The sequence below is a fragment of the Pteropus alecto genome, unplaced genomic scaffold (assembly GCF_000325575.1).
Source record: "Pteropus alecto unplaced genomic scaffold, ASM32557v1 scaffold33, whole genome shotgun sequence".
Classification (NCBI taxonomy): Eukaryota; Metazoa; Chordata; class Mammalia; order Chiroptera; family Pteropodidae; genus Pteropus; species Pteropus alecto.
Genome location: NW_006435762.1, coordinates 858650 through 886619, shown reverse-complemented (window position 1 = coordinate 886619; position 27970 = coordinate 858650). Strand labels below are relative to the sequence as shown.

Here is a 27970-nt window from a genome sequence, read left to right as displayed (position 1 = left end):
AAATGAATAAAAATAGTAAATATATTGAAGATAATGAGAGCCAGATATCTCACTGTTGTCGAAGGTAATTATAAAATTCGTAAAAAGAAAAACTACAAAGGAACTTGAGGTTTTGGATTGAGGTTATAGATATCAGTATGAACTCATGGTTTCAGATGGATAGACAGAAAGACAGACAGATAGATAATGAAATATTTAAGAGTGATATAAAATTATGTTTGCAGCTTGCTCTCGCACAATTAAAAATATGAATTATAATATGTATATATGTATACACACATATGGGAGAGAGAAATATAGATAGACATAAATAGATGAGATTAGTTATAGATAGAGCACATATATGTGGTGAAATTATGACAATTGGGAAAACAGAGAAAAGAAGAAAGGGAGATGGTAGTTCTTTGTATTATACCAGCAACTTTCTGTAAATTTAAAAGTATTTCAAAGCATATTTATATTTTAAAAATGAAAACGTTGCTTGGGACAAAGGATTTCTTGAAATGTTCAGGCAGAGGCTGATTAACACTCTCGCAGGGTTACTGCAGAGAATTATTCCACTGGTTGGGAGATTTGACTGGACAATCCATCATTTCAAACTTAGAGCATATGATTTATGAATCATATATTGGTAACAGTACAGTGGAGTAAAATTTAAGCCACATTTCCAGAAATTTAAAGGAATATTAAGATGTTAAAGAGCTGTAATATGGGTACCAGATACTTTGCGAAGGCTCTTTTCTCCATCCATTCCTCCATCCTTCCATCTCTCCCTCCCTCCATCATCCATCCAATTATTGAAGACATATGCAAGGGACTATTTTAGATACCAGGTATACACAAATAAAGAGAATACACTTGTCCCGCCATCAGCTTTCTAAAGTGAAGGCACATAAAATGCAGTGGTGTATTAAGCAAAGATTGAATGAGCCCACTAGTTTTTCTGGTAAATTTGGAAATTCTTTTACTAAACATATTTTATCTTTTTTACCCCTACACATGACTTTGTTTGAAGTGATTAGTCTGAAATATTTTGGTTCATAAAGACAGACCTTCTCTCTATAGCCTACTATGTGTGCAAGGTACTATGCTGTGTGTGACTCTAATTCCATCCTTAATTAACTTCAGTGCTCCTTCTGTGAAAGGAATTAAGAAGAGCTGTCTCACAAGTATATTTAATGAGAATACAGCTTTTAAAGGTAGAAAAGTCTCTTTTAATGTTACTGTTTCTAATACTTAGGGACAAAACACACACAAAAGGAAAAATAAAAAGACATTTAGTTATTATGTCTTACTCTTCCTTTATACCTTACAGCATGTAATTGTGCTAGGTAGGTAGCATGGTCTCACCTATCAAATGTTAATAGAACTGAAGACTTTATAAGGTGTTTCTGAAATTAACATTTAGATTTAATTATTTAAGATCCATTTTTCACAGTGAAAAGAACTTGTCACATTAAAATAGATTGTGCCATAATTTTCAATGGGCTACTTTATTTGTAGTATGAAGATTTACACTAAATATAATTTAATCTGTTCTCTTCAGAACATTTTCCTCCTATCACCCAAACTATATGGACAAACTAATAGGGGGAAAAAAATGCCTGAAATTAATCTATGGAAAAATTAACTTTTAACAAAGTCCTTTATTTAATAATGAGAGCATTTGATTATATGTTTTTTGAATTTAAAATTTGAAATTAAATTATATGTTTTTAAAATTTGAAATTAAAAAATTTTTACTTTAAAAAAAACTATAAAATGCTAAGAAAGATAATGAGTTTAAACTTGTAACCACTTGCTGTTATTTTTATACATATTCCCAGGTTTATTTTTTTTTACAGTGGAGGTAGCTATGGTGTTCAAATTTATACAAAGACTCTTTGGCTGTGACTAATGATAATTTTTTTTCTGATGCTCTAAGGGCAAAATAGAGTTATAGAAGGAACAGATTTGTGAGAATATTTAAAAGTTTTGCAGTAATATTTTATAGTCAATTGTGATATCTTTATTGTCTATTAAAAGAGCTTAAACCAGGGAGGAGAAATTCATGGCCATTGCTTTTTACTCCCTAAGAGACAGGAAAATATACAGTCTTCTTGAACTGCTCTCACATAAGGTCCTTACAGAACAACTTCATTAAATGATCTTACTAAGACAGAGCATCTGTCTCTGTCACTGGAAGTAAAACCGATAGCCTGTTCCTTGGTAAATCACATTATGATCCAAGAAATGTGGGACGTAATAATTTGGTAGCCAAGTGTACTTGTGATGAATGTTTACTGGTGTCACTACATGGTAGAAAAGCATTGATTGAATGATAGTCTTGGACATTAGGACTTATTATTTATAAATTGCAGAGCAGAACAAAAAAAGATAATGTTCTTGTATGGTATAACTGTTTTGAAAAATTATCTCTAGCAGTGTTAAAAGCTGGAAATAAGTTTGCTTATATTAGAGTAAATGCCATCGACATTATTGATTTGAACTAAAACAGAGTTCAAAAGCTAGAAATAAGTTGCTTATATTAGAGTAAGTGATATTAGGATATAATCTAAAATTTAAAAAAAAAATGTGAAGATGCTTACTTACATGGTAAATTAACAATTTCAGTAAATTAGGAGATTATAGCCAGTAATGGTCATTATGCTACTCAGGTCTGTTATTAAGCTAAAACCCTATTAAGATGCTGGAAGAAGTTAACAGGGTCCTTGAAAAAGTATTTTAAAATAAATTCCTTTTAAAGGCACCTATATTCATTTTATTTATTTTTCATGAAATTATCAGAATTAATATTATATTTAGTAATCAATAGTGAATACTTGCTTAATTGTAACTGGAACGAATTTTTCACTTCTATTATCAGAGGCCACTGACAAATAATTCAATGTATTTAATATCTGATTGCCAAGGATGTGATGAATTAGAACTAAAACAATGAGATCAAAACCCATTCAATTATGCATCCTTTTTTAATTAATGAACTGTTTGTAGACAAAAAAATATGTAAAATATTAAAAACACAAAAGTAACACCAATGTTTATTATCAAATTACCTATGTTGAATAGTATTAACTTGATAAAATTTTATCAATCAATAATCTTAACCTGGTCTTTTTGTTTAACATAAAGATTATATTTCTTCAATATCCAGTCTTTTTCTTAAAGATTCAAATGGGCCATGTATCTACAAATATTCCTCTGACTGTTGTATAATTTGATGAATTGTTGAGAACTCTGTAAATGCAGCAGTAATTTGTCTCAGCGTTCTGGACTCGATTTAGCTTTATTCTTTTTCTCATAGGCATTCTGAAATATTTATGATGGAATACACTGGTAATCTGATGTGGGAGTCCTGTGAGAAACAAAAAGAACTAATTACTAGCAAATTTACAAGCACTGGCACATTCTTTCAAATTCTGTTTCTATTTATTATAAAAGAAATGAAATAATGAGTGAAATAATAACATAAACTTAATGTTATCTTTTAAAATTCTACTATTTTCTCTCTTAGTTCTTGCATATTTCATCACTGATCATTAACTTGATCATGTTAGTCCTATACAAATGTGGCGAACACCTGCTTTGATTTTAGAGGAATTAATCGAGCGACGTTCAAGATAAATAGAGTTGGCCTTGACTGTCAGGTGTTGCATGTGCTAGTGCTTCCCAGGAAGCATATTTTAGTTATTACTGTGAAGGATCAAAAGTGAATTTGGGGTAAGTACCTTAAAATTAAATAGCTTTTGAATAAAGTATGTATACAATAATATTGACTAGGAGTGCTTAATAGGATAGGAATGACATTTCAATTCACTTTGGTAAACATTATTTAAATTTATCAAATTAACGCATTACTTTTATTCTCCTTAAAAGGTATCACTATAAATTTAAATATCAAATTCTTATAGAACTATTCATTAGATTGTTTAGTTCATCAATACTTTGTGATTTCCGATGAGATATGATCCAATGCCAATGACGTAAGTGAATTTTTAAAACCAATTTTTTGTATGTTTGCGATTTAATAAGTACCTAGAAATTTTCTTGGAGAAACTGTTGATCAAATAATGTAAATTTTAATTATTAAGATTATTAATAACAATGAGAAGATAACTTTCAGATTCTATAAGGAAAAAATTATATCCTTTATAATATTATTTATTAATACAAACCAAACGCAAAAAGATGTGTCTAATGGATTGCCACATGATGACTTAAAAGTACTAATAACATTTTGACTATATATCTACAAACCATTTTGAGCAAAAATCTTCTGAAATATTGAATGTATTAGAAAACGATACACAGAAATTTATTTTGTATGTAAAACTTCTCTTAGCCTTTAGCTTTTACTGTTGTTGTGCTGCTACTTACAACCTTATGTACTGATTTAATCTTCGATAAAACATTTGCTTCATAGTATAGATGTATTTATACACAGTTTACCAAAACATTACTTTCTAACAATTGTTTTGGATTGCATTTTGGGTTCTTCTTCCTTTGTGAATTGTATACCTAAACAAATAGTTTACTACATATATTAGAAAACAATTTGAAATATCTAGATAATGACTCCCCAGCTTAGTTTTGGAGAATATTTGACGATTAGTAATTTTTTTGCTATATATGTATTTTGGGTTGGTTCTTGAAGAAATACAAAAAATGTCATTAGCAATGTCCTATTTCTCCTAATAGATGTTGCTTGGTCTAGAAACTGGCATTAGAATCTTCTTGTGATAATTTGTCTTAATAAGACGGGAAGTTCTAATAGGTAGAAAGTTTTTTGTTAAGCTTACTATGATAAACTGTGGTTATTTGAAAACTAATAAATTTTGAATTAATTCACAGACGTCAAAATGGATAAAATCTTACTGTGGAGTCTCCTTTTGACTTTTTCTGGAAGTCAAACCCCAAGATCCTTGGCTCAAAGAAATACTGAATTTGCAGTGGATCTTTATCGAGCTATTTGTTCAGCTCATAAGAATAATATTATATTCTCCCCCCTTGGAACAACTTTGGTTCTTGGAATGGTGCAACTTGGAGCAAAAGGAAAAGCACAACAGCAAATAAGACAAACTTTAAAATTTCAGGAAACCTCAATTGGTGAGATTCTTACATATTATCATTTATACTCGATAAGATCTGGCCAAATTGATTTTTTAGATAGTAGAAAGAAGTTCAGGGTCATAGAACTTTAATAAATGAAAACCATTATATAAAATATAAAATTATAATAAGGTGAAGAATCATAAATGTAAATAATATTCATTCATTTATAATTGTTTCATAATGAAAATGTTACCAAAATTATGTATTAAAAATTAGTTCTATACAGATATATAATTTTATGTCTGTATATTTTTTCTAGTCTGTTTTATCCAATTTGAATTAATTTAGATTATGTTGTATGTGTATGTTTATACATATATATACTCACATGTATATACAAATATTCTTACATTTGTGATCATTTTCTCATATCACACCACTACTTCAGTGTATAAATTTTAATTGTTGCATTTTGTTACCTCTCATGGAAATGCCATTACTTTCTTAATCCTTCTTCATTAGGTTGCTTCCAATACTTCTCTTATAAAAATGGTTTAGTGAGTACCCTCACTCAGAAATCTTTGTATGCATCTGTATTTTGTTAGCTTTTAAAAAGTCATTTTCTAAGTAAAATTTAACATTTTCACTTAAATCAGACAAAGAAAAAGCATTAATGTATACATTTCAAAAGCTTATTTGATTAATAGTTTTTAAAGAAAATTTTTGGGCAAAAAGGGGTTTATATAACCCCTCAGAGGCCTTTTGCTCATGAGTGGTTGTTATTTTGGAGTCTCCTAAAGTCCTGAGATACCATGTAGAAGCTTTAGTGCTGGTGTCCCATTTGAAGGGGTAGTTGCCCATTTTTCTGACTATCCTGTGGTCTTAATGTCCATAATAATTTTAATTTCAAAATTTTACATCTCTATTAGATAATATGTTCTGAACATCAGAGGAAACATCCAGGTTTTTGATTTGGAAATTTATTCACTGTAATTAATTTCAGTATGTTTGTGTTAGTGCAGAGTAGTTATATTTAAGGATTTGTTTTTCTTCTTTAAATAAAGGAAATTTCATGTAGAAAAGAAGTCGATGAGCATGAAGTTCATTGCAACAGGTTTCTTTTGTGAATAATGTAAAATGAATCCACTATGTTCCAGATTTAGTCTTCACTGACTAATCTCACTACACAGTCCCAGAAACATTTCAATCACATGATACTGCTTTAAAAAGTAATAGAACATTTATGAAGATATGTAAATTTGATTTCATGGTAAACTAGCAAAATTGTCTCCAAAATCTAAATTATTTTAAATAAATTTTATCTTACAGAGAAACACAGAAATCCTAACAATTCTTCATTGCGAACATACTAATAATCGTAGTAATAATAATGATGAAATTATCATATCATATATGGTGTAGAAGTCACTGTTTTATATGCTTGATATACATGATCTCATCTATTCTTCACAATCACTCTGTGAGGTAACCCTTCTGTACACATGAGGACAGTGAGGAAAAGAAAGGTTAAGTTACTTGCCCAAAATTAATTCCAAAAATGATTCAGTGAGGGTTATAGAGCACAAGAGCAATAATGAAAATTTTAATATTTTCTTTGGAAGAGTATATATGGAAAATTAAATATTAACATTTTAACACATACAGCAAAATGTACCAAGCTTGCTTTCTATTCTGCTTTGTTAAAGGAGAAAGGGGCACAGATGGAAGATAACTGCAAAAAGAAAAGAAAGGCCAGTCAAAAAGGGAGAAGATATGAAAAGAAAATTCTGAAAAAGTAAAGAAAAAGAGGAGGAAATTAAGGAATAAAGAAAAAGAAGACACAGAGTTAAGGAGGGGGACAGAGTGAAGGTGCAAGAAGATGGAGAAAATGTCCAGGGGATTTGGAGAATAAAGAGCAAGATAGCACTAAGGTTAGAGGGAAGGGTGTAACAGATCAGAAGGTAGTGCCTGGCAGAGCCCTACTGGAACCCAAGACAAAAAGAAATCAGTACACAAAAACTTTAAATAGATAATGATCCTGTCTCTAAAGATTTTGTATTTTGTTCATCAAGGATTTCTTTGCATTACCACTGATTTTGAAAATATACATATTGCAGTAAAATATTATTTAGCTTGATTACTGAGTTTGTTGGCATCTGCTTAAATTTTATGTCCAAGATGAGTGTCTTATTGACACATCTTAGTCCTGGCCCTGTCTTCAATTTTTATTGATTATTGAAAGATACACTCTGCTAAATCAGTATATTTTATTTTTTCTGCTACCAATCTGTTTCCTTTAACAGCCGGCTTATTCCACAGATAGGCATACAACTCCTGGCACCCTACCCCGCTGGGGATCTCAGTGTCCTCAGTTTTCCTCTCCTGCATTGCCAAAATATCTGCTCATAATTTACCTTCACCAATTTACTAAGTTTCTGATAATGCCCCATTTTCCTTGGCATCTAATAATGCTGCTTACTAATCAAATACTAACTTGAAGGTGCTTCTTTATTCCAAGAGAGTTATGGAAAGACAACTAGGCGTGAATTCCTGACTCAGCTCTGCACCCAATGACTTTGTGATGTGGCACCTCTCAAGTTACTATATCTCTCTGGATTTTTGGTGCCTCACTATAAAAAAGAGGAGTTTGAACAAGATGTTTTATATGGAACTTTTGGCTAAAATAATCTATTTTCCTATGGCTGCCTTTGTTTTCATCTTTGGATCTCTCACATTGCATATAAAGTTGGCCTTTGGGCCCTTCATAGCAGGAGAAGTAAACAAGGACTGAATTTTAGAACAGTTTTTAGAGGTCTGGTATAATCAAACCAAAAGTCACATTTACTCCATGACCTGCAGGTTTTCCATGGCTCTATTTTAGGAAATTAAATAAACTTATTCTCATTGCCTATGAGGAGTCATGTATATGTGTTCTTTTTGATCTGTGCTAAAAGAGGCTATTAAGCTGTAAATTAAATAAAATTTATAAGGCAGATAACTTTATGTTCTCCTCCAAACTTCTGCTATTTGGTGACATGTTTTTCACTGACTTCTGAGTCCAGCAATTTATCAAAGAGCAGCTGACTGTTTGTTACACAGTCTTAGACCTTAAATATATGACATATTTATTTGCTCTGACAAATGAGTTGGGGCTATTTTTCCTTTCCCTCTCCTTTCTTTCCCATTCCTTCAAAGATGTTCATAAATTACAAGCTCCATAAAACTGGCTTCAAATTTTGCCATTTTATTTCTAACTTTAACTTATTCTTTTAGAGACGTTCTCATGACTTTACTCAGGAAGTCTTCTTCATAGCCTCCCAGATGTTAAGATATTTTTCTTGACTTCAGATAGCAAGAAAGGATTGCATCCGAAATCATTGTGTAAACAAATAAAGTAGATTGGCCTTCTTCCCTTTCTTATTTAAGGAGTTCCAAGGTTGTAAAGAATTACTAAAATTCTTCAGATTCAATCATTCGGAAAGAAATTTTTGTATCTAAAATCTTTTATGTCTGTGCTTTTGTCTCACGAATAGAGACTCATAATTTGAAATATAATGCAATATACTTTCCAGAACCTCCTGTACAGTTCTGTAGGTTGTTCCTCTACAAGAGAGCCAGGACAAGGAGGTTAATAGAGACTGAAATGTAGCCTCTACTCAGCTGGACATGTTATAAAGCCATGGGCTATAGTACCTGAGTGAGGGCATCTGTTCTTATTTGCACAAAGATGCCCTATGGGCTGCTAGCTCTCTGATGAAGTCTTTATTCCTCGCTCTCACATATACACACACGTGCTTTATTTCCAATAGACACTGAATAGCAAGTTTCTCTCAGTAGCACTTCTTTTTATCTCTTTATTCAATAGGCATCTTACAATGATAAACCATTTATATTTCTTTGATATAAATTAATTACATACAATCAACTTTAAAGTTATGAAAGTGGTATTTTCAGTATTTAACTGAAAATATAACAAAGGCCCCAAATAAAACTTTGATTTGAAATACCGTTTCCAAACTAAATGATTGAGTTTCAAAATTAAGCCAAAAGGAAATGAAAAATATCTGTACCCTTTGGTAATAAATAGGAAACCACTGAGTAAAGATCAGAGCTGAATTCTCTCATAGGCATATATATGTTCCTAATGACATTGTGATCAGAATGATCCAATGATAAATAAATAATAGGCCAATGGTGATTCTTAGCTGACTCCGACGAATTCCTCTGGCTAGTGGTTATAGTTGGGATAGTTAAAGAGTTTTATTGTTCATGTAGAGAACCAAAGTATATAGATTCATGAACCTGAAGAAATAGGCAATTCTGATTCTTACGCATCTCTAGAGATGATTATAGGGGTTGCCTCATAAATTTCAAATCTTGGACAGGTGCAGTTGCTCATACAAGAGCAATCCTTTCTTAAGCTGAAATAAAAGTAATATTGGAAAGAATAGCTCATTGCTGTCATGCCCCCATCAGTTTCGTTAGCATTTCTCTTTTATAAATATTGCAAGTTATGTAAAGAATGAGGTTCTAAAGATAAATTTCCAACAACTAAGAATAAGCTAAATTTGACTATAAAGAGGGAATTTCCTTTACACTGTTTAAATGCATGTTCTTGTTTTTGACGAATTTCAAATTTACATGGATTTTTTTTTCTATGTAAGATCTGGTTTCTCTAGAAAATGAGTATTCTACAGTAGATAAATGCTTAAAATATTTATGCTAAATTAGAAGAGATTGTTAGTTATATCTAAGGGTGCAAAAAATGGTGATATGAATCAGATTGCATAGAAGCAAAGCTGAAAAGCTGTTGTTTTTATTTGTTCAATATGTCAGTGTACATTATAATTATTTTTTAGGAGAAGAATTTTCTGCACTGGAGTCATTTTTCTCTGCCATCTCAGAGAAAAAACAAGAATTTACATTTAATCTTGCCAATGCCCTCTACCTTCAAGAAGGATTCACTGTGAAAGAACAGTATCTCCATGGCAACAAGGAATTTTTTCAGAGTGCCATAAAACTGGTGAATTTTCAGGATGCAAAGTCTTGTGCAGAGACAATAAGTACCTGGGTAGAAAGAAAAACAGATGGTAAAGTTTCCCATTTTCATAAAATCATTATTTGACATTGTGTGCATGGTTTTTAATATCCTAAAGTAAAGAATGGTTGAATATTTTCCCACTAAACTGGCTTGGAGGGATCAAATCTCCTATTTTGTTTCCCTATTATTCAGATTAATACTAAATTGTAAAACCAAGAGAAATTGTAAGCTGCTTTGAAAAGTACACAAATTCTTTTTTTTTTTTTTATGAGAGACACCCATTTGTGGAATCATTAAGGAAAGAATTGTAATAATAATTTTTGTTTAAGGGTGGAGTTCTTAAATATGGCAGTAAGAATAATATCTTTGGCTAGATAAAAATTAGATCTGTCAATCCCAAATGCTTCTTTCCCACACATACTATAAATAATTAACATATCTTAGTTAAATGTGTTAATGTTTAATAATCAGTGTTGTTAATCCTATCATAAATGTGGTAATCTTAACTTTAAATTAAATACAAGCTAGCAAAAATTACAAAGAGACTCTGGAATGACATAGTAGAAAGTACATGAACTTAAAAATCATACAGAAGAGTTTAAATCTTAACAAGTTATGAGCTATGCACCATTTAAAATGACAACATTATTAAAATTTCAGGATTACTGGAAAGTTTAATAATAATGAATATGAAGAGACAAGCACATATGTGGTCCTTGATTAACAGTAGTCTGTTTCTTTGATTATTCATTCTGTTACAAAAAATTGCAATGGCGTAAGATGCCACTATATTCCTCATGGGAAGCCTCATATGGAGAATTGTAAGTTGAAAACATGAGCTGTGTTCACAGGAAAGTCCTATTAATAACATACAAAATGAGAACATCCCTAGCCAGCTTCATGGCACCCAGTTATGCTTTTGTCTTATAACTTTGAAATACTCATCAGACATAGACATAGGAGACTGGTTTTTCAGAAGAAGAAAATCATACTAGCAGCTCCATACTTGTCTCTACATAATGGGCAGTGGCTGCAGTTGTGAGAGTAGCAAGTCTGAGTATACAGTTAATATATTAATTCTGATTAACCTGCTGGAGAACCTTGAAATAGTTCGAAAAGTACCAGTAAACATGCAGAAAGAGATATTTAGTTTTTGTTCTTTCTGTCTGAAAAATGTTTACACAAATAATCTCACTAAAGAGTTCATTACTAGGTCTGTCCAAATTTGTCTAAGATGATCCCGTATCTCCTGTTTCCTAGTGAAATCTTGTCTGCACTTGTTTCTCAATAAAATATTTAATAGCACTCCCCTTTACTCTCAACATTGCTATATCTACATGATAGACTGTTTATAACTGATCTGAAAAGTAAATTTTTGTTTTAATTCTATTTAAAGCAGTTCTACTAAACCACTATTACATATTTCTTTCTGCCTCCTCCTCTACCCACTTAACAGGAAAAATTAAAGAGATGTTTTCAGGGGAAGAATTTGGCCCTCTGACTCGGCTTGTCCTGGTGAATGCGATTTATTTCAAGGGGGATTGGAAACAAAAATTCAGAAAAGAGGACACACAGCTGATGAATTTCACTAAGAAAGATGGTGTAACAGTTCAAATTCCAACGATGAAAGCTCTTTTGAGAACAAAATATGGTAATATGAGAAATCATACTCTAAAGCATGACTTTGAGAGTTGCCAAGTATATTTAATATTTTATTTTCTCTATTCCAGGTTATTTTTCTGAATCCTCTGTGAACTACCAGGTTTTGGAATTACCTTATAAAGGTAATGAGTTCAGTTTAATCATTATACTTCCTACAGAAGAGGTGAACATAGAAGAAATGGAAAAACTAATAACTGCTCATCGAATCTTGAAATGGTTCTCTGAGATGCAAGAAGAAGAAGTGGAAATAAGCCTCCCAAGGTTGGTAATGTCATTTTAACATTCTGGTTCTTATGTTTTCACTTGTAGAGAAATCTGATTAGCCAGTTGAAAGATAACAAGTTCTTGAAAAGGCTATTGACAAAAATAAAAAAGAAAAATACATTTGGAAGTATTACTCCATATTATGGATAAAAAGGCAGGTCTGAACATCTTCAGCTTTGCTTTACCATGAGGACTAAATTAAATGTTCAACATTCTCTGAAAGAAATGGAGAAATGTAAGTCTTCAAACTAGAATGCTGGGATTAAAAAGAATTATTATTCTTTTCATTAAACTTATTTTTTTCTAATTTTTTTTCCTAATTGGAATTTAAAATCTTTATCTTCCATTATGTTTAAGGAAAATAAAACCTCCAAAACACTTATGATACTGTATAATTAAAAGACATGTTAAATCACCCTTGACAGTGCTCTAACAGTCATTGAATTATAAATAGACTTCTATGGTCAGTTTTAGGTAGTTAATACAAAGGGGCAATCACAAAGGCATATCTCAGGGGCAGTACTTATAAACATTAATTTCTCAATATCATTCTTCTAGGAGACAGGAGAAACTTCCGAGAGTAAGGTATACCCAAATAACTCAATTCGCACTCTACCTGAATTTTGAAAAAAAGAGACAGATGTTCAATAGATTATATTCTGTCCTTTCATTTCTAAAATGCTCTCCATACTCATCAAGGCCCACATGGTCTGTGCGCCTCTCTTCCTGGCCATTGGTTTCTTAAATCTCTTGGCTTTTCCTCCTTTCTACTTAGCCAAAGTCCAATCAATCATTTCAATCATACTGTCACCAAATATTTTCATGTGTTTATCACCTTTGTTCCTCTCTAATTCAACCCATTCTCAATCCTAAGACTACTCGTGCTCCTTACCTACTGATTTTGTTTAGCAAAACCCATAAAGCAGTCACTCCTAGTCTCACTAAGGCTAGAGCTTGGAATTTCTTGTTTATCTTCAGAGAACTTTCTTTTCTAATGCCCGTACCACACCAGAACTTTATCTCCATTCTCCATGCATTACTTGGTGTTGATTTTTTTAATCCAACATATATCTCGACTTCTTGTTCATTGAGGAAAACATATCATTAAGGAAACTTACCTCTTTGCCCTTCATCTTCCTTGATGCCCTGGAGGAAAAGCTGTCCTATGCTTTTCTCACCCTTGATATGAATAAATATTATTAACCATACAATTTTTCTTAAAAATCTTTCTTTAACCCCTGTGGCACTACTTACTTCTATTTAGTTTTTGATCTTTCTGTAAAATTTACCTTCTCCCTGCCATATATTTTTTTGTTTCTGTTCTCAAATAATGTTTACTAGAGTTTCATCTTAAGACTTCTTCTTCTAACTCTCTTTTATCTGTGTCTCTAAAATCTGAATCTCTTCCCCCACAACCTTTCTTCCTATTTCCCGTCATTGGTATTTCTCTACCTGGATGTTATTCAGTCTTTCAAGGAATATTCTTCTTAGCAAATTCTATGTGCCGAACATTGGGATATAATGGTGTATGTGACAGATATGTCATGACCAGCTGCAGTAGTGATTATAAAATGTTCATTTACTTTAACCTATTGGACACGCATACAAATTGGAATCCCAAATTTGCATTAAACATTGTCCAGCTATGTTTAATATGTGAGAGAAAGCATTTTTAATTCAGCCCTTGAGGCTAATAGAGTATTTCACACACACACACACACATACACACACACACACACACACACGCGCACTCACACTTGGAGCTAACTGGTTAGAAAATGAAAAGAAACTACTATATTTACATAATAGTCTGGGTCCACCAGTGTCAAAAAGATTGTGTCCCATTATTATCCTTGCGTGTAGCTTTAAGATTTGGTTTGAATGGTCCTAGACTGAACTTTCCAAGGAAGACTCAAACCCACAGTAACAAAACTGGATTCCACATAATAAGGATAGGGGCCCCAAAGGAGACCCATCCAAGACTTTTTTTTCATTAAATAAGAGTCCTGGCTATAAAGGAAAAGGAAAGAACAGCACCATTCCTCAGTTGGGCCTGCAGACAGGAGTGGATCGATCTTAAAATGGAAATTCTGAATTGTTTTCTTTCATTTTTTGCAACTTTTACTTGTGTTAAGACCCCTTTAAGCACAATGGTTACATTTGACACTAAATTGCTATCTTGTAAGCAAATAGATAATCTTTACATATGCTAAAATATTCATTTCATGATTATTTAGTAGTTAATTGTCTGTCCAGTCTTTTTGCTGCTCATTCTTTTACCCTTAGCTGTATCCATTGACAGTTTTAGAGGAAGGTCAAGGAAAAGGGAAAATGAACCACGTCTAGAATAAATATTACGACAAAATTTGGAAGCAGTACATAATTAATACTGCATATATAGATAAATAGATGGAGATTATGATTTGAATTATTTCTTTATTAGAAGGCAGTGGGAATTAGCACATTAGCTTTGACTTGGAATGGACCCGAGTTTGAATCTTAGCACTGTCTCCTACTTGACCTTGAACCTGAAAATCAACCTCCTCAAGCTTCCATTTTTTTAATGTTAATGGGAATAATAACGCGAACTTCCTCAGTTTTTTTGTGAAGATTAAAAGCTATAATCTATATTAAGTGCCTAACACATGGAAGTACTACTTCACATGTGGCTATTCATGGTCCTAATAATTATGGATAATTAGAAACTGGTTGTAGATTTTACTTTGACTAAATGGTTAAGTGGGTTTCTATTACTGTAGGTTTCATTGGACTAAATTATGAGCAGGATTGTTTCTTAAGTAACTCTGGGGATAATTAGGCATTATTAGAAGTTGTAATGTCTTGCAGTATTCTTCTTATTATCCTAAAATTATTGTACTATTATACTAAAAATTGCTAATTTATAGGTAGAATATTTATTCTCCACCTTTTAGAAGCCATACGCCATTCAGTTTAAAAATAGAGGTGGTAATAAAACAGAAAACAAAGAAAAAAAGGAAGGAAGGAAGAAAAAGGAACACAAAACCATCATGCTGCATATTATCTTTCTTAACAGGAAGTTCAGAGGAAGAAATTGAAAACAGTTGGCAAAAATCAAGCTATTTTTATTATGAGTTGATTTCAATGCACCTGTTGTTCCCAGTCCCAGTTAGCTAGGACTCTGAATGAGTTGACATCTTCCAAAAGTACATAATAGTTTACCAAGAAATAACTTAGGCCTAGTAAATTTCTGCCACAGCATGTTCATTGTTTTGAAAAATCATAATTAAGAAACTTGTTTGATTAGTATTTGGCAATTAAAACAATGATCTCATTAGACCAATTGCTCAAGCTAATGGGCCTACCTGTTAACTAAGCAAGGATCCTGTGCTTCAGCGGTTGTGTCTGTATCCAAACCAGAGAGAAAAGAGGCAAATACCCATGAGGGCACAGACAGAGCAATCTGGGCAGGAGTTGCCTGGGATCTGGCTGATGTAGGAATATACATAGCTACCTGTTTGATGGCTTTACATTCTTTTCTTTCATAAACAAAGTTTCTAACCTGGTTTTCAAATGCAGATTGATTCTTTAAGCATCTATAAAGTTAATGAACACTAGCTAATTTTATTATTGTTATTGTTATTATTATTAAAATGGTAAAGTGAGGTTCAGTAACTGCTGTTGACTTGGAATCCTAGGTCAGTGCCTAAGAGAATCTTTGAGATTCTCTGGGTAAAGTCCCTCTTCACATCAACATGGACAGGTGAGCTGAATCTGGAGTCCTAACTTATGGCCCTGCATTAGAAATACTGAGCTTTTTTGTTTTTCTCCTATAATTTTTATCTTTTATTTTATTTGGAAGAAATTTAGTTCCTTTTCAATGTTTTGCCCCTTTTACAGGGTTGATTGAAAAGATATTAGGTGTGTCCATAAACTGAAGAAAGTCACATCAATTATGACAATGGATGGGAAGGATAATAGGTTATCAATGCTTCTCTGTATTTCAATAGCCAACAATCTCCTCTAAAGACTGTTGGCTCCTGTTTCCCTCTCCTAACATCTTGGGCATCTGCCAGGAGTCGTCTTGGATGGTGTGAAAAAAACTGAGTGTATGTGGTTGCTGGAGGAATCTTTTATACTTCTAAGGAAGGAGCCAAGCAGTTGAAAACTTAAAACTCTCACTCTGTTTCGTTGGGTAATTGTTACTTCAAAAAGTATTCTCTTCCCTCTTCCCACCAAACATTAATCTGGGAAGCAAGTTATTAGTAACCCAGAGCTACTTCGTGGAATTGGGGAGAAATGATGTGAAATGTGAGGAAATGTAATTGGGATAATGAAAGCAAAAGATTTCACAATATAATCTCTTCCAAGTTATTCATTTTATATAAAAAATTAAAGAAAACATTTTGACATCAAATGTGTTCTGTGTTTCAAGACTTTTCTTCATCTTTTTTTTTAAACAGATTTAAAGTAGAACAAAAATTAGATTTCAAAGAAGCTTTGTATTTTTTGAATATAACTGAAATATTTAGCAGTGGCTGTGACCTTTCCGGAATAACAGGTAGTATGATAAATAATTCTTATATTGTCATGTTAATATGTTTTCTTAATAACTATGTTAACTGACTGATTTTAAAACTGAAATAGCATTTGGACCCAGAAAATACATACACGGTGAATAAATGTCATGGTCATGTTGAGTCATCTATACATAAACACTCTATTTTGCATTTAAGTACTTTTCTTTAATGAAAGCCGAGAAACATTTTAGAATGTTAGATAAGCCTTCCAACCACGCTTGTAATGAAACTATATAGGTAAAGTATTATATGGGCTTTTATTTTGGCCCTATTTGCATTTCCTTATTTGAACAACAAGAATTAAAACTTTGAGTCTCTCATCTAAGCGGAGCTAATAAAACTCTTATAAACCAATTTGCAAATGTTAATTCAGTAATATTAGAGCCTATGAAATAGGCATTCACAACATGCTAGATAATGAACACAGTCTAGAAACTGTAATGCTACAGCTTGTAGATTTAGCTTGGGACTGACAACAAATTTGAGGAGACGGAGCTCTTATGCTAATTTGCGCCCGTGAAATTGTGTAGGGTTAAGATGCTCACTTGCACAACAAAGCTCAAGTCTTTTAATTTTTCTCATCCTGGCAGTATCCAATAGTTCAAAAAGACCTAATTAAAGAGAATAAAAATGGATAAAGAGAGCCAATTTGTCCCAAGTTACTTACCCTCTTTTAAATTCAGTCTCTGTTTTATAAAAAGGGGCCTAATGATACAGATCTATCTATTTGATGTGTTTTTGTATCATAACATGGAAATTTTGTGCATTCCTATATAAGTATATGGGTTTTGGAAAAATATTCATTCATTCACTCATCACTTATGTGGGTAAATGAACAGAATTAATGAGCTTGGTGGAGGAGTTGGGTAGGAGACACAGGTGACATAGATGTTCATTGTCACTTTCATACATGATTAGTTACTTGTTCTCACACTGACAGGTAGTTCTCCATTCTCTAACAATTTCATCATCATCAGAAATGAGACAGTCAACAATAAATACTGCAACAGGATCCTATCTAAGTGTGCCCTGGAACACAGCCACCTCACCAACCTGAAATAAACCAAGCTATTTTTTAAGCACCTCTTCCTCTTAACCATTTTTCTGGTCTTCGGAAGCTTACTCGCTATACCTCATACATTTCAAACAGCCACTCACTCTGCCAGTTTCCAGCAACTTGTGACTTCTACAAAATCTCCTATTACAGGCAGATTTGTCAAGAAAATACCTTTAAAATGCTTCATAAAATGATTTCTGCAAGAGAATAACCCTGAACAGAGAATAAAAGTCCAACGTTTTCAGCTCTTTCTCTCCCGAGTTACCTATTTGAACTGTTTTAACTACTTTGGCTCTGTCTTATTGCCGGAAATAGAATGACTGCAGTCAAGGTTGGCCCTACACTCAGTCATCAAAAATTGTGAATTCCCTGCTATTTCTACTTTTCATTTGTGCAATAAGCATTTACTAAAGGCTACTGTAAACCAGCCCACCACTAGTGCTATGGAATATTTACACAAAAGAGACATTACCTTTTACTCATATAGCTCACAAGTTGTAGATGACATGTTTTCAGAATTACTTTAGAAATTTTGAGATGAATATTTGACTTCTGTTATTACTTTGGATGTCATCTTTAGTAAAATATTTAACCTTTCTGAGCCTCAACTTCCAAATTCGTTAAATGAGATAATATATCCTCGTGGTGGAATTAAATAAAAGAATGTATGTATATCACCTAGTTCCACATCTGGCACGTAGTAGATACTCAGTAAATGTTAAATTAAAAAAAACAAGAGAGGCAAGTGACATATTAATATTTACCTACACATCTGGCAAAACTATAGAAGATTTCTTGTCTTCTTAATTTGACAAAGACATATGTGAAATTTTTATAGAAACGAAAGGAAAGAATTATTACAAAAGTGTAGAAACTAGTGAGTTTATGGAGTCCAGATCCCTTGTTCTGGCTACTAACTTTCGGATCCTGTTCTTTTCCCAAGACTGGGCTTTCTCTGTGGTGAGATGGAACACACAAGACCAAGTTGCTCAGTCTAACAGCCAGAGAGTAACTTGGTCTTGTGCTATTGTGAAACTGGGTCCAATTTTCCACTAATCCCCAACATGCTTTTTTGTCTCTGCTCTCGGCAGTATGGGCCCCTAGGTCACCTACCCTGTGCTTTTTGTGTGAATTTTGTCTTATTCAAAGCAATCCTGGAGAAAGAAGGTGTTTTTTTTGGCTAATCTTGAAAGAACCAATCTCCCGTACTTCAGTTAATCCACACAGTGAGTGGATGTCCCCTTTTCTCCATTTTATGTGTCAAAATTAGACAGGGTGGTGAGGGAAAACTAATATTAGGGAGTGACATTTTTTCTGAAATCTGAATAACAAGGGAGAAAATCAGGGGAAAATCTGGGGAAGGAGTTCTAGGCAGAGGGAGAGCTAGGGTTATGGCCTTGGTGTTTGACTTTGTAGCCTGAGCTTCTGGATAAGGACAGGAGAGTGAGAGATGAGGATAAAATATACTGAGGGTCCAGACAGAATCACCATAAGCAATTTGGAGTTTATGTTTAGTGGAGTGGGGATTCATTTTCTATGCAAATATCCCTTTGATGACTTTTCTCTATCTTGCCTGAGGGGATTTACTTTTCAGTAAGCTATCAGAGCTGATTCCTCTTTACTAAATTATTTTTTCATAATTTTCTTTTTTTTTAATTTTGTGGTTTTGGTGGCATCTACCAGCATCATATCAGCTTTCTCTCTCAAGAGAGACAAAGTTACTTTTCCTCTTTCCTCTTAAAGTTTCAAGACACATCTTCCTCTCCTCCACTCTCTTGTCATCAATGAATGAACGACCTTGTTTCAGTTATTTCTCTGGGGAACATTGTCAGATTTATCTGGTCTTGACAGAACAGAGATGGCTGATGGCTTCAAACTTATGGTTTCACTTCCCCCTTCTCAAGGAGACTATCCTCGCAGGTCACTAAATCAGAAACGCCTCACATATATACATCAGTTCCACCAAGGGGAGAAGAGAGGCATTCTCTCCCAGCCTGTATCCACACTAGAACAGAATGTTGTAAGACCCTATCTTACACTGAAAAATTTGACAGGTTTTAAAGCATAGCTCTGAAGTGATTTTGTAACAGATACCACAAAAGCTCTTTAGACTTTCATGGCCTCACCAGTCTTGAAGGCAAGCAAATTTTGTTTTAAATCCAGATCAAAACTGAATACAGAATTTAAAAGGCAAGTCAGCTTTGAGGTTGAATACATAGGGTGGGATTAATTCAAATCTATAAAGCCTCCTTCATCCTGTCTGTAGACCATGACCACGGCGGACAAAAACTTCTGTCCATTCAAATATTTCACTTGGTGGGATACCTGATTTCAGGCTTATACCCTTCTATCTTTACCTTTTATATCTGAACTAAGCTCGATCTCCCTGTTTGTGACTCTACTAAGTCCACAAAAGTTAAACTTAAAACACCTTTATCTCTATCTAGCAAATTAACCAGCTTGAAGTTTTTTTTTTCCCCTTTTCTTTGTTCATGTGAAAATGAAATTAACCTGAGACCTAATAAGCAATGGCTTTGAATTTTAACTTAAATATACTTTCATATTTTCCAACAGATTCATCTGAGGTATATGTTTCCCAAGTCATGCAACAAGTTTTCTTTGAGATAAATGAAGATGGCAGTGAAGTGGCAACATCGACTGGTAGGACAAAAGATTTCACAAGCAGGGGGAAAGATTGGGGGGAAACGAGCATTAGGGTGCTGGAGCTTTTGCAATATTCTGATTGCCCTTTTCTCTCCTGCTGTCTAGGACTCTCTAGGAAGAAAAAGAAATTGGTTGTGTAAGATGCTTTGCATCTCTGCAACCACAGCTTAATGCAAAGGAGAGGGAAGGGATTTGATTAAAAGTTGAGGCTCATCTACAGATATTTGCTTATTTTCAAACTGCATTACTTGTCAATTAGCAGATAGGACTTGTGGAGAAAAATTTAAGCTCAACTATAAAATCATTATTGTTCAGGAATGCTCACTCTTAAGTAATTGTATTAATTTTATTCTTTCATTACACCAAGTTAGTCCCTGCTTTTAAAATTTGATTCTTGTCATTATCTCTACGGCACATTAGTATCACCTGGAAAGCTTTTTAAAATCCTATAAAGTTTGTATGTTTGGAGATAAGATCCAGGCTCCAGTATTTTCTTGTTTTCCTGTGTTTCTTATGTGCTCCCAGGATTGAGAACCAGTGCTCCACAGTGGCCGGCAGCCTATCTTTCCTTCTGCAAGTATAGTGCATAGACTAGCAGCATGGGCATCACTTGGAAACTTGTTAGAAATGCAGAACCTCAGGCCCAACTTTAAATCTACTGAGTCAGAAACTGCTTGATCTGTGTACACGTTACAGTTCGAGAATTGCTCCTCTATATTTCCTTGAACAAATGGCATTTTGAGTTATGTCTACGCTGTCATACAAGAAAATGATTAGAGCAAAGCCTTAAATTTAGTCAGAAAGGGAAAAGCTATTTTAATGAATCCCTCATAAATATATTTTAATTTTTTAGACTATTTGGATTCTAACCAATATGTAAAAGATATGTATTATGTAAATTGTCTTATTGATAAATTTCTACAAATTTATATTCACATTGTTAATTTCTTGATTAATTTGTAAAGCGACATAGTGTCAGTGGATTTTGACATCTGAGTGTAACACACTGGACTCTCTCTACCATTTTGTCATCTCCTGAAAGACTTTGCATTACTGTGCTCAAGAAACTTATATTGGAGGGGATGGAATATTTTAATCCTTGGAGAAATGAAAACGTTGCATTGGGATGAAGTTACTGGCCCATGTAGACAAATTTTACAGCTGTTTTTACATAGAACTAGAAGAGTTCTTAAAGATCATTGTCTGATCCTATTATAATATTGATGAAAAAACAAGCCCAGCAATGTGAAGTGGTTTGCCTGTAATCAGACTATTAATTGACAGCACAATTTGAACTGAAATCAGGTTGTCTAACATCGAGTTCAGAGCTCTTTCTGCTATTGCTCACTGACTCTCATTTTAAGTCTAGAGTTCTCTAAAATGATGTAACAGTCCTTAAGGGATCAGTAGTAACCCTGGTGCATCACACCATGGAATAGTCAGCATGGATATTTTTACTTTCAGGCTTCTGCTCAGAGCTTGCTTAAGAACAGAAGAGCTCAAGTATTCACCCAAAGAAGAATGGGAGTGATATTGACTATGTTTTTCTGGTTATCTCATTAATTCAGACATTGAGTCTATCTATATTCATTTGTAATTTGGGCTGTGTAGCCCTGATATTCCAGATAGGAGAAGTGCCCTGTATTTTATGTTATTAAGGTTATGTTTGATTGTGAAAGGGATCCAAATATGCCACGACAAAATATGTCATTTTGGCAAAAGAATTATTTTGAGCCAAAAGCAATTGAGAAACAAAAAAGATCTCTCTGCCCTCCCCATATCTGCCTAAAACCAGGACACAAATTTCACCTTTATCACAGGAGATGGAAGTTAACACAGAAATGACTGCAAAGCAAACCTTATTGAATAACCCTTATCTGCCATTAATTTCTCTCATATACTTATTTACCTTCCCACAGTTTATTGCCCACAGAAGTCCAAGCCCTTTTTCTTTGTCTAGTCATTTCTCCACAATTTACAACCCTTTGTTCTATGGTTTACAAGCTCTCAACCCTAACCACTTCTTTGGGTATTCACTTCTTTTCTGTGAAGCTTCTGTGTGGATAAAAAGTAAGCCATGTCTTCCGTTAGTCTGTTTTTTTTTGTCAGTTTAATTTGCATACCCTAAAGAGTAGAAACAGTTTTTTCCTTCTGTACAATTGTTTTTCAATTCTAATCACACATGTTATATTTTTTTAAATTATTTTTTCATGGGTCTGGGAAAATTGTACAAGAGCATAGTATTATTTGTAAAGAAAACATCTAAATTGAGTGTAGAAATATTTAACTTAGAAAGAAAAGAAATGCAACCATTTAAATTTACCCACTCTAAATATTGACAAACAATACAATGGAGCAGCATAAAATAAATTGTGACGGTAAATAATTGTTAAAGCAGCAAATCTCTTCTAATCTCATAATAAAAACCTCATACACATTCACAGCACAAATCCTAAAAGCTCTGAGCTCTCAGAATAATTTTGGAAAAGTAAGTTAAAAAAATAAATTTAAACTCAGATTTGATTGCCATAAACCTGAAGAATAGAAATAAAGTGCAAACATATCTGCATAGGAATTTGAGTTGAAATATTATAAGAATAAACCATATAATGTAAATAAAAACAACAGAAAATTTTTGTTTAAAAGATAAAATAGTTCAACTGCTTTCACTAAATTGAAACTAGTACCCGTCTTTCTTCTTCACTGAGCATAAATGTGAATTAGTTATAATTAGTTATAATTAGTTATAATTAGTTAGAATTAGTTAGAATTAGTCTATGAATGATCCAATATTTATTCTTCTGCTCTTTGGTTTTTAAATTTATTCTAAACTTCTCTGTATTTAGAAAATAGTAATTTTCACATATTAACTCCTCAAACAAAATGAACTTTTCTGTCTATAAAAAAAATTAAAGAAATATTTTCTTTACTGATTTTAATGTAGACATCTAAATAACTGTTGTCTTTATTTCATAGGTATACACATCCCTGTGATCATGAGCCTTGCTCCAAACCAATTTATAGCAAATCATCCATTTCTGTTTATTATGAAGAATAACCCAACAGGTACCTTTTTGAGAAGTCCCTAGAGAAACTGCTTACGTTAAACAGACCTATTCCTGGCTGCTAATTGCAATCTACATATCTGAATCACTTATTCTTTCAACGGGTATTTGTTGAGTTCCTGTTTTGCAGCAGGCATTCTATTTTAAGAAATGACAGGGGCCCAAAATAGGATAGTGGTAATAATAGCTGCCAACATAGCTATTATATATGCTAACCACTTTAAATACCTATCTCTAAAGCTAATACCATTTCAGTAGGTTAGATACTTGACTAACAAAGATATAAAAGCTCAGAGAGAGATTATGTAGTTTGTCTAGGTGGCAGACTGAGAACAGGACCTGTTTGCTTCCGAAGTCAACTCTATTTTATGCCACAATGGGGTTGGATATTGGGAGCTGTAGAGTTGTGAAAGCTTTCAGAGGTAGATGCGAAAAGAATAAATGACTAGGAACAGGCCCTGGGTGGGAGGAAGGGCTCGAACATAATTCCAAATCTCCAATTTGGAAATCTGGTGAGAGGTGATGCAGTTAGGTATGAAAGGTGGAGGTAATAGTGGATTGGATTGGCCTTTGACACAATGTTAACATGTGGAAATGCAGATTGGGTAAATGTTTCTATATTTTCTCTTAACAAAGAGAGAGGTCAGGAATGAGGATACAGTGAAGGAACTTTCTTTAAGTTTATATTTAGGACTCTTCCATAGTCATAATTACCATAAACCAGAGGAGAGCAGAACTCATTTTTTATTCACTTCTGTTTCCAGACCAGTATTGGGCAAAGTGCCTTGCACACAATATCAGTATCTCTGGAGATTGAGAGTATGGTCTTGGGTGTCAAACCTGGGTTCAAGTTCCAGCTCAATTAACTAATAGTTTTGACACAGTCACTTATACTTTCTAGACCATATTTTCCCAGCTCCTACATGAACATATTATTAGCATTCATCTCATAGAGTTAAAATAAAATAATATATGAAGCCTGTAACACTGTGTCTGGCACATAGTGTTTATTATGAATAAATCGATAAACATAATTGAGTGAATGCTGAGTAAATGAAGAAAAGAAAATTAAAAAGTTTCTCTATATAAATTAGTTCACATGGAAATGAGATATAGTTAATTTCAGAATCTGAATCTGTTTGATTAACTAGGGATACTGATGTTATTGGCTCCTTAAGGGATACACTAGTTTCTTTTTTAGGCTCCATGAAACTAGTGCTGAATGACCTTTCTGAAAGTTATATCTTGGAAACAAAGAAGCAGTTTTAGATTTGCTGATATTGCCTTAACACAACTTCATTTCCAGTAGTGGATGTGTCAATGTTAAAAGATATTCTGAGTATGTTATTTGATCCATCTTTAACCTTTGGATAACTTTAATTTTTTATAATTAGTATGTAATTATTGAGTATGGAGAACAAAAAGAAATGAAGCTGCATTGGGCATCAATGCACAAGGAAATAATTGCTTTTAGAATAGTGATGTCTGACTCTCTATTTTCCAAGGCCATGTAATAGCTATGTTAAACAGAAGTAAAATGCAAAACCCAATAAAATCCACTCATTCACTTATTTGTGATAGTGCTTCACTATCAGACCTTAATGACAATTTCCACTATTTTATGAACTTAATTGTAATGAAAATTTCTAAACTAAGGTTTCTCCTTTAAAGTATTATTTGAAATGTATGGCCATTCATTTATCACTGATGAGGGGGCTGTAAATTTTTACCTTATGAAGTGTAGAATGGGCTATTATCTTAGGACAATAGACATTCAGTGATTTGTTTATTTTTCTCTCACAAATGAACTTAAAAAATCATTGAGATTAACAAAGATGGTGATTTTGCACAACATAGTAGACACTAAGTGACTTAATGCTCTACATAAAATATATTCAATTGATAATTTCAGAACTGTGAGGATGAATGATTTTAGTTTTGGTACATCAGTTTTTATCTAGATTTAAAAATTGTTTTGCATAAACAATCCTTTTGTGTAAAGTCCATACATTATTTGTATTTTACTATCAAGTTTTAAATTTTAGTATAGTCATCCAAAGCTCTTACTAAGCTGAACTTCCAGGGAAATAAACTTTTTTTATTCTTTTAGGCTGAGATTATGGGCCAGCTTTACAGACTTTCAGAAGCAAACTGTGAAAGAGGCTACATGAAATGTGCCATCTCTGAGAAAGTAGTGAATCATGGTTTTGAAACTGATAGTACTTTATACATATTTAAAAATACTGTATTCAGAACTCATTCAGGTCTTAAGTTGAAGGGAGAAACAGACTGTAGAGTATTTATTAAGAATTTTTTTCTTCTAGGTTATTGGTTTTGGTTATGCTATTGTATTTTAATATTAAGAGGTAAATTTGTTTCCATCTGATGGGGATGTTATATAAATATAAAGATTAAATATGGAACACACCTCTCTAAGAAGGGAACATGAAGAGAAAAATGGAAACAATAGTGATTTCTGCTTCAGCCTGCCTCTATATCCATTGCTATTATGTCAAGCGAGATTTCACTAATCTGTCCAATTTAGTAGTGACTGGATTTATTAGTGACTGCATGAAGACTTAATTTAAAATGTTGTTCTCCTTGGTCGAAGAAACAGATTGAAAGGTCTGAGACAAATGACTTTTATGTAATGTACTGCTCTTCTCCGTGTATAAAATTTTAAACTATTGTCTTCAATTACAAATTTCTATAAGATACTTAAAAATTTCCTGAACTAATAATTCCAATAAGCATTTTGATGCCATAGAATTATAAAAATACAAGAATCACTGATAATTCCTATTGTGACTAAATGTAAGATATATTCTGGGAAAGTTGCTTGTGCATCCTTAGCTATCTGAAGTATAGAGATTTTTGTTTCTTTTTCTCAGGATTATTTTGAGATTTTTGATTACTATTGACTATAATTTTTCAGGAAGGCATTATTGATTGTACTTACCCATAAAAAGAAGAAAAAAAATCTGCTGGATATTATATCAATTTTCATGTTTTTGTTTTTTCTAAGAGTGTGTCAGTCTTTGGACTGATGTAAAGAGTTAATGAAAAAACTCTCTCGCTGTTATTCCAAATACATTTAAATATACTTTTCATCAGGTTTAAAATTATGTGAAAGTTATTTTATCATTTTTTTTGAAATTAACCTCTATTACACATGACCCATAGGAACTTAAAGCAGCACTTGACATGGATCCATTCAAGCCACTTTCCTTACTCCAGTTGAAAAGTGAATGGATTTTGACACATTATTTGTTTCTGTTTTGTCCTCTAGTTCTTGCTTAGTACCTTTTCACTTGCAAACACAGAATGGCTGGAAATAGGTGTTTGCATTTATGCTGTATACTATATCACTTCTGTGAGGTTTTGAAAGCATTGGTGATATGAAAATATTGTCTTTAACAATGAGTTTTGATTCAGAGCTGAAGGAGATCTGAGAAACTGTACTTTTAACCCTAAGGGCTTATGTTACATGCATAAAAAGATGTCTGCCTGCTAATGCTTTCAATTTAAAACTCTGCCATGCTCATCACCATTTTATTATGCTGTGTTTGCCTGACTGAGTCTCTATATTTAGAAGAACGCCTCTCGGTCACTTTATTTTTGCTTTCTTATAGAAAAAAAAAGACTAGTGTATTTTTCATGACAAGCTCTTGTGGGTGTTAATTTACTTCATAAATTACCAGAAAATGATTAATAATAACATAATTATGTATTTGAGACAAAAGAGACAGTTCTGCTGTTAGACATTGCTTATTTATCTTATAGAGAACAAAGACTAAATGATTTGTTAAAAACTAAGAAAAACTAATTATTAACTTTTTTTCCTCAGAAATTCCTAAAGTATGTTTTTTTCTTTTCTCAGAATCAATTTTGTTTATGGGACGGGTGACAAATCCTGACACCCAAAAGATAAAGGGAAGAGATTTAGCTTCACTGTGAATGAAAAGTACCACCTCAGACTATAAGATGATTCTTTGGAAAATAGTTGATTTGCACAACATCATCATCTTGCAAATATAGTCTATATATCATTTTCTCTTTTAAACTGTGCTTGTGTTAATCTGTATTAATATATACATGTGTTGATGAATAGATGAAATTATTAATAAATGAAAATTCATTCAATGCTTCTATTCTATGTTATCAAGTCTATATAAAAACAGTAACCTACATAAAATATTACTATTGATATCTTAGAACAATCCTTTCTAAGATATTTTAGATATCAAATTCCTATTTTAGATATCAAAATCCGTATTTCTAAAAGACTGGGCTATCTGACTCCTAGGTATAATGGAATTATCCAGACCACGGGAAAGTAAAGTCAAGATAGGATGGGTGTATGGGTGCCTCTCTAGAATGCCATTTAAAGCACAGAAATCCAGTATCTATGACAATAGATGAGCTTTGAGTTTTTCGCTAATCTTAATTTGGTATTCCCTGTGTTATATTTAATATTTGCCTTGTTTTAATACCTTTTGAAACATTTTAAAAATACTTTATGCTTTAAATATGTATAGAAAGTAACAAAGATAATAACTTTTCTAAAGCTTTCCTACATGTGAAAGTGGCAGCTAAATTAGCATGA

The 27970-nt window shown here is 32.8% G+C and overlaps 2 protein-coding genes across 2 annotated transcripts in view; both read left to right on the top strand.

Annotated features, from left to right (window-relative positions):
• WDR49 (WD repeat domain 49) overlaps positions 1-1322 on the top strand; it is a 113684-nt gene extending 112362 nt beyond the window's left edge. Inside the window, exon 19 of the mRNA XM_006910871.2 lies at positions 1316-1322. Within this exon, the coding sequence (XP_006910933.1) occupies positions 1316-1322 (7 nt within the window). The remainder of the gene's footprint in view (positions 1-1315) is intronic.
• A 3533-nt stretch (positions 1323-4855) lies between these two features.
• Positions 4856-27484, top strand: SERPINI2 (serpin family I member 2). Its single transcript, XM_006910803.2, has 8 exons — positions 4856-5106; positions 9912-10142; positions 11550-11744; positions 11824-12016; positions 16462-16559; positions 20210-20296; positions 23276-23365; positions 27245-27484. Exons 1-8 carry the CDS (start codon positions 4860-4862, stop codon positions 27319-27321), a joined length of 1218 nt encoding a protein of 405 aa, XP_006910865.1. The 5' UTR covers positions 4856-4859; the 3' UTR covers positions 27322-27484.
• Positions 27485-27970: the final 486 nt, after the last annotated feature.

Bases quoted from the DNA above. Each gene is read 5' to 3' on its own strand.
- SERPINI2 (XM_006910803.2), top strand. From the start codon at position 4,860: ATGGATAAAATCTTACTGTGGAGTCTCCTTTTGACTTTTTCTGGAAGT. The intron at 5,107-9,911 runs GTGAGATTCTTA...ATTATTTTTTAG, and splicing joins ATTTCAGGAAACCTCAATTG to GAGAAGAATTTTCTGCACTG. The intron at 20,297-23,275 runs GTAGGACAAAAG...TTTATTTCATAG, and splicing joins TGAAGTGGCAACATCGACTG to GTATACACATCCCTGTGATC.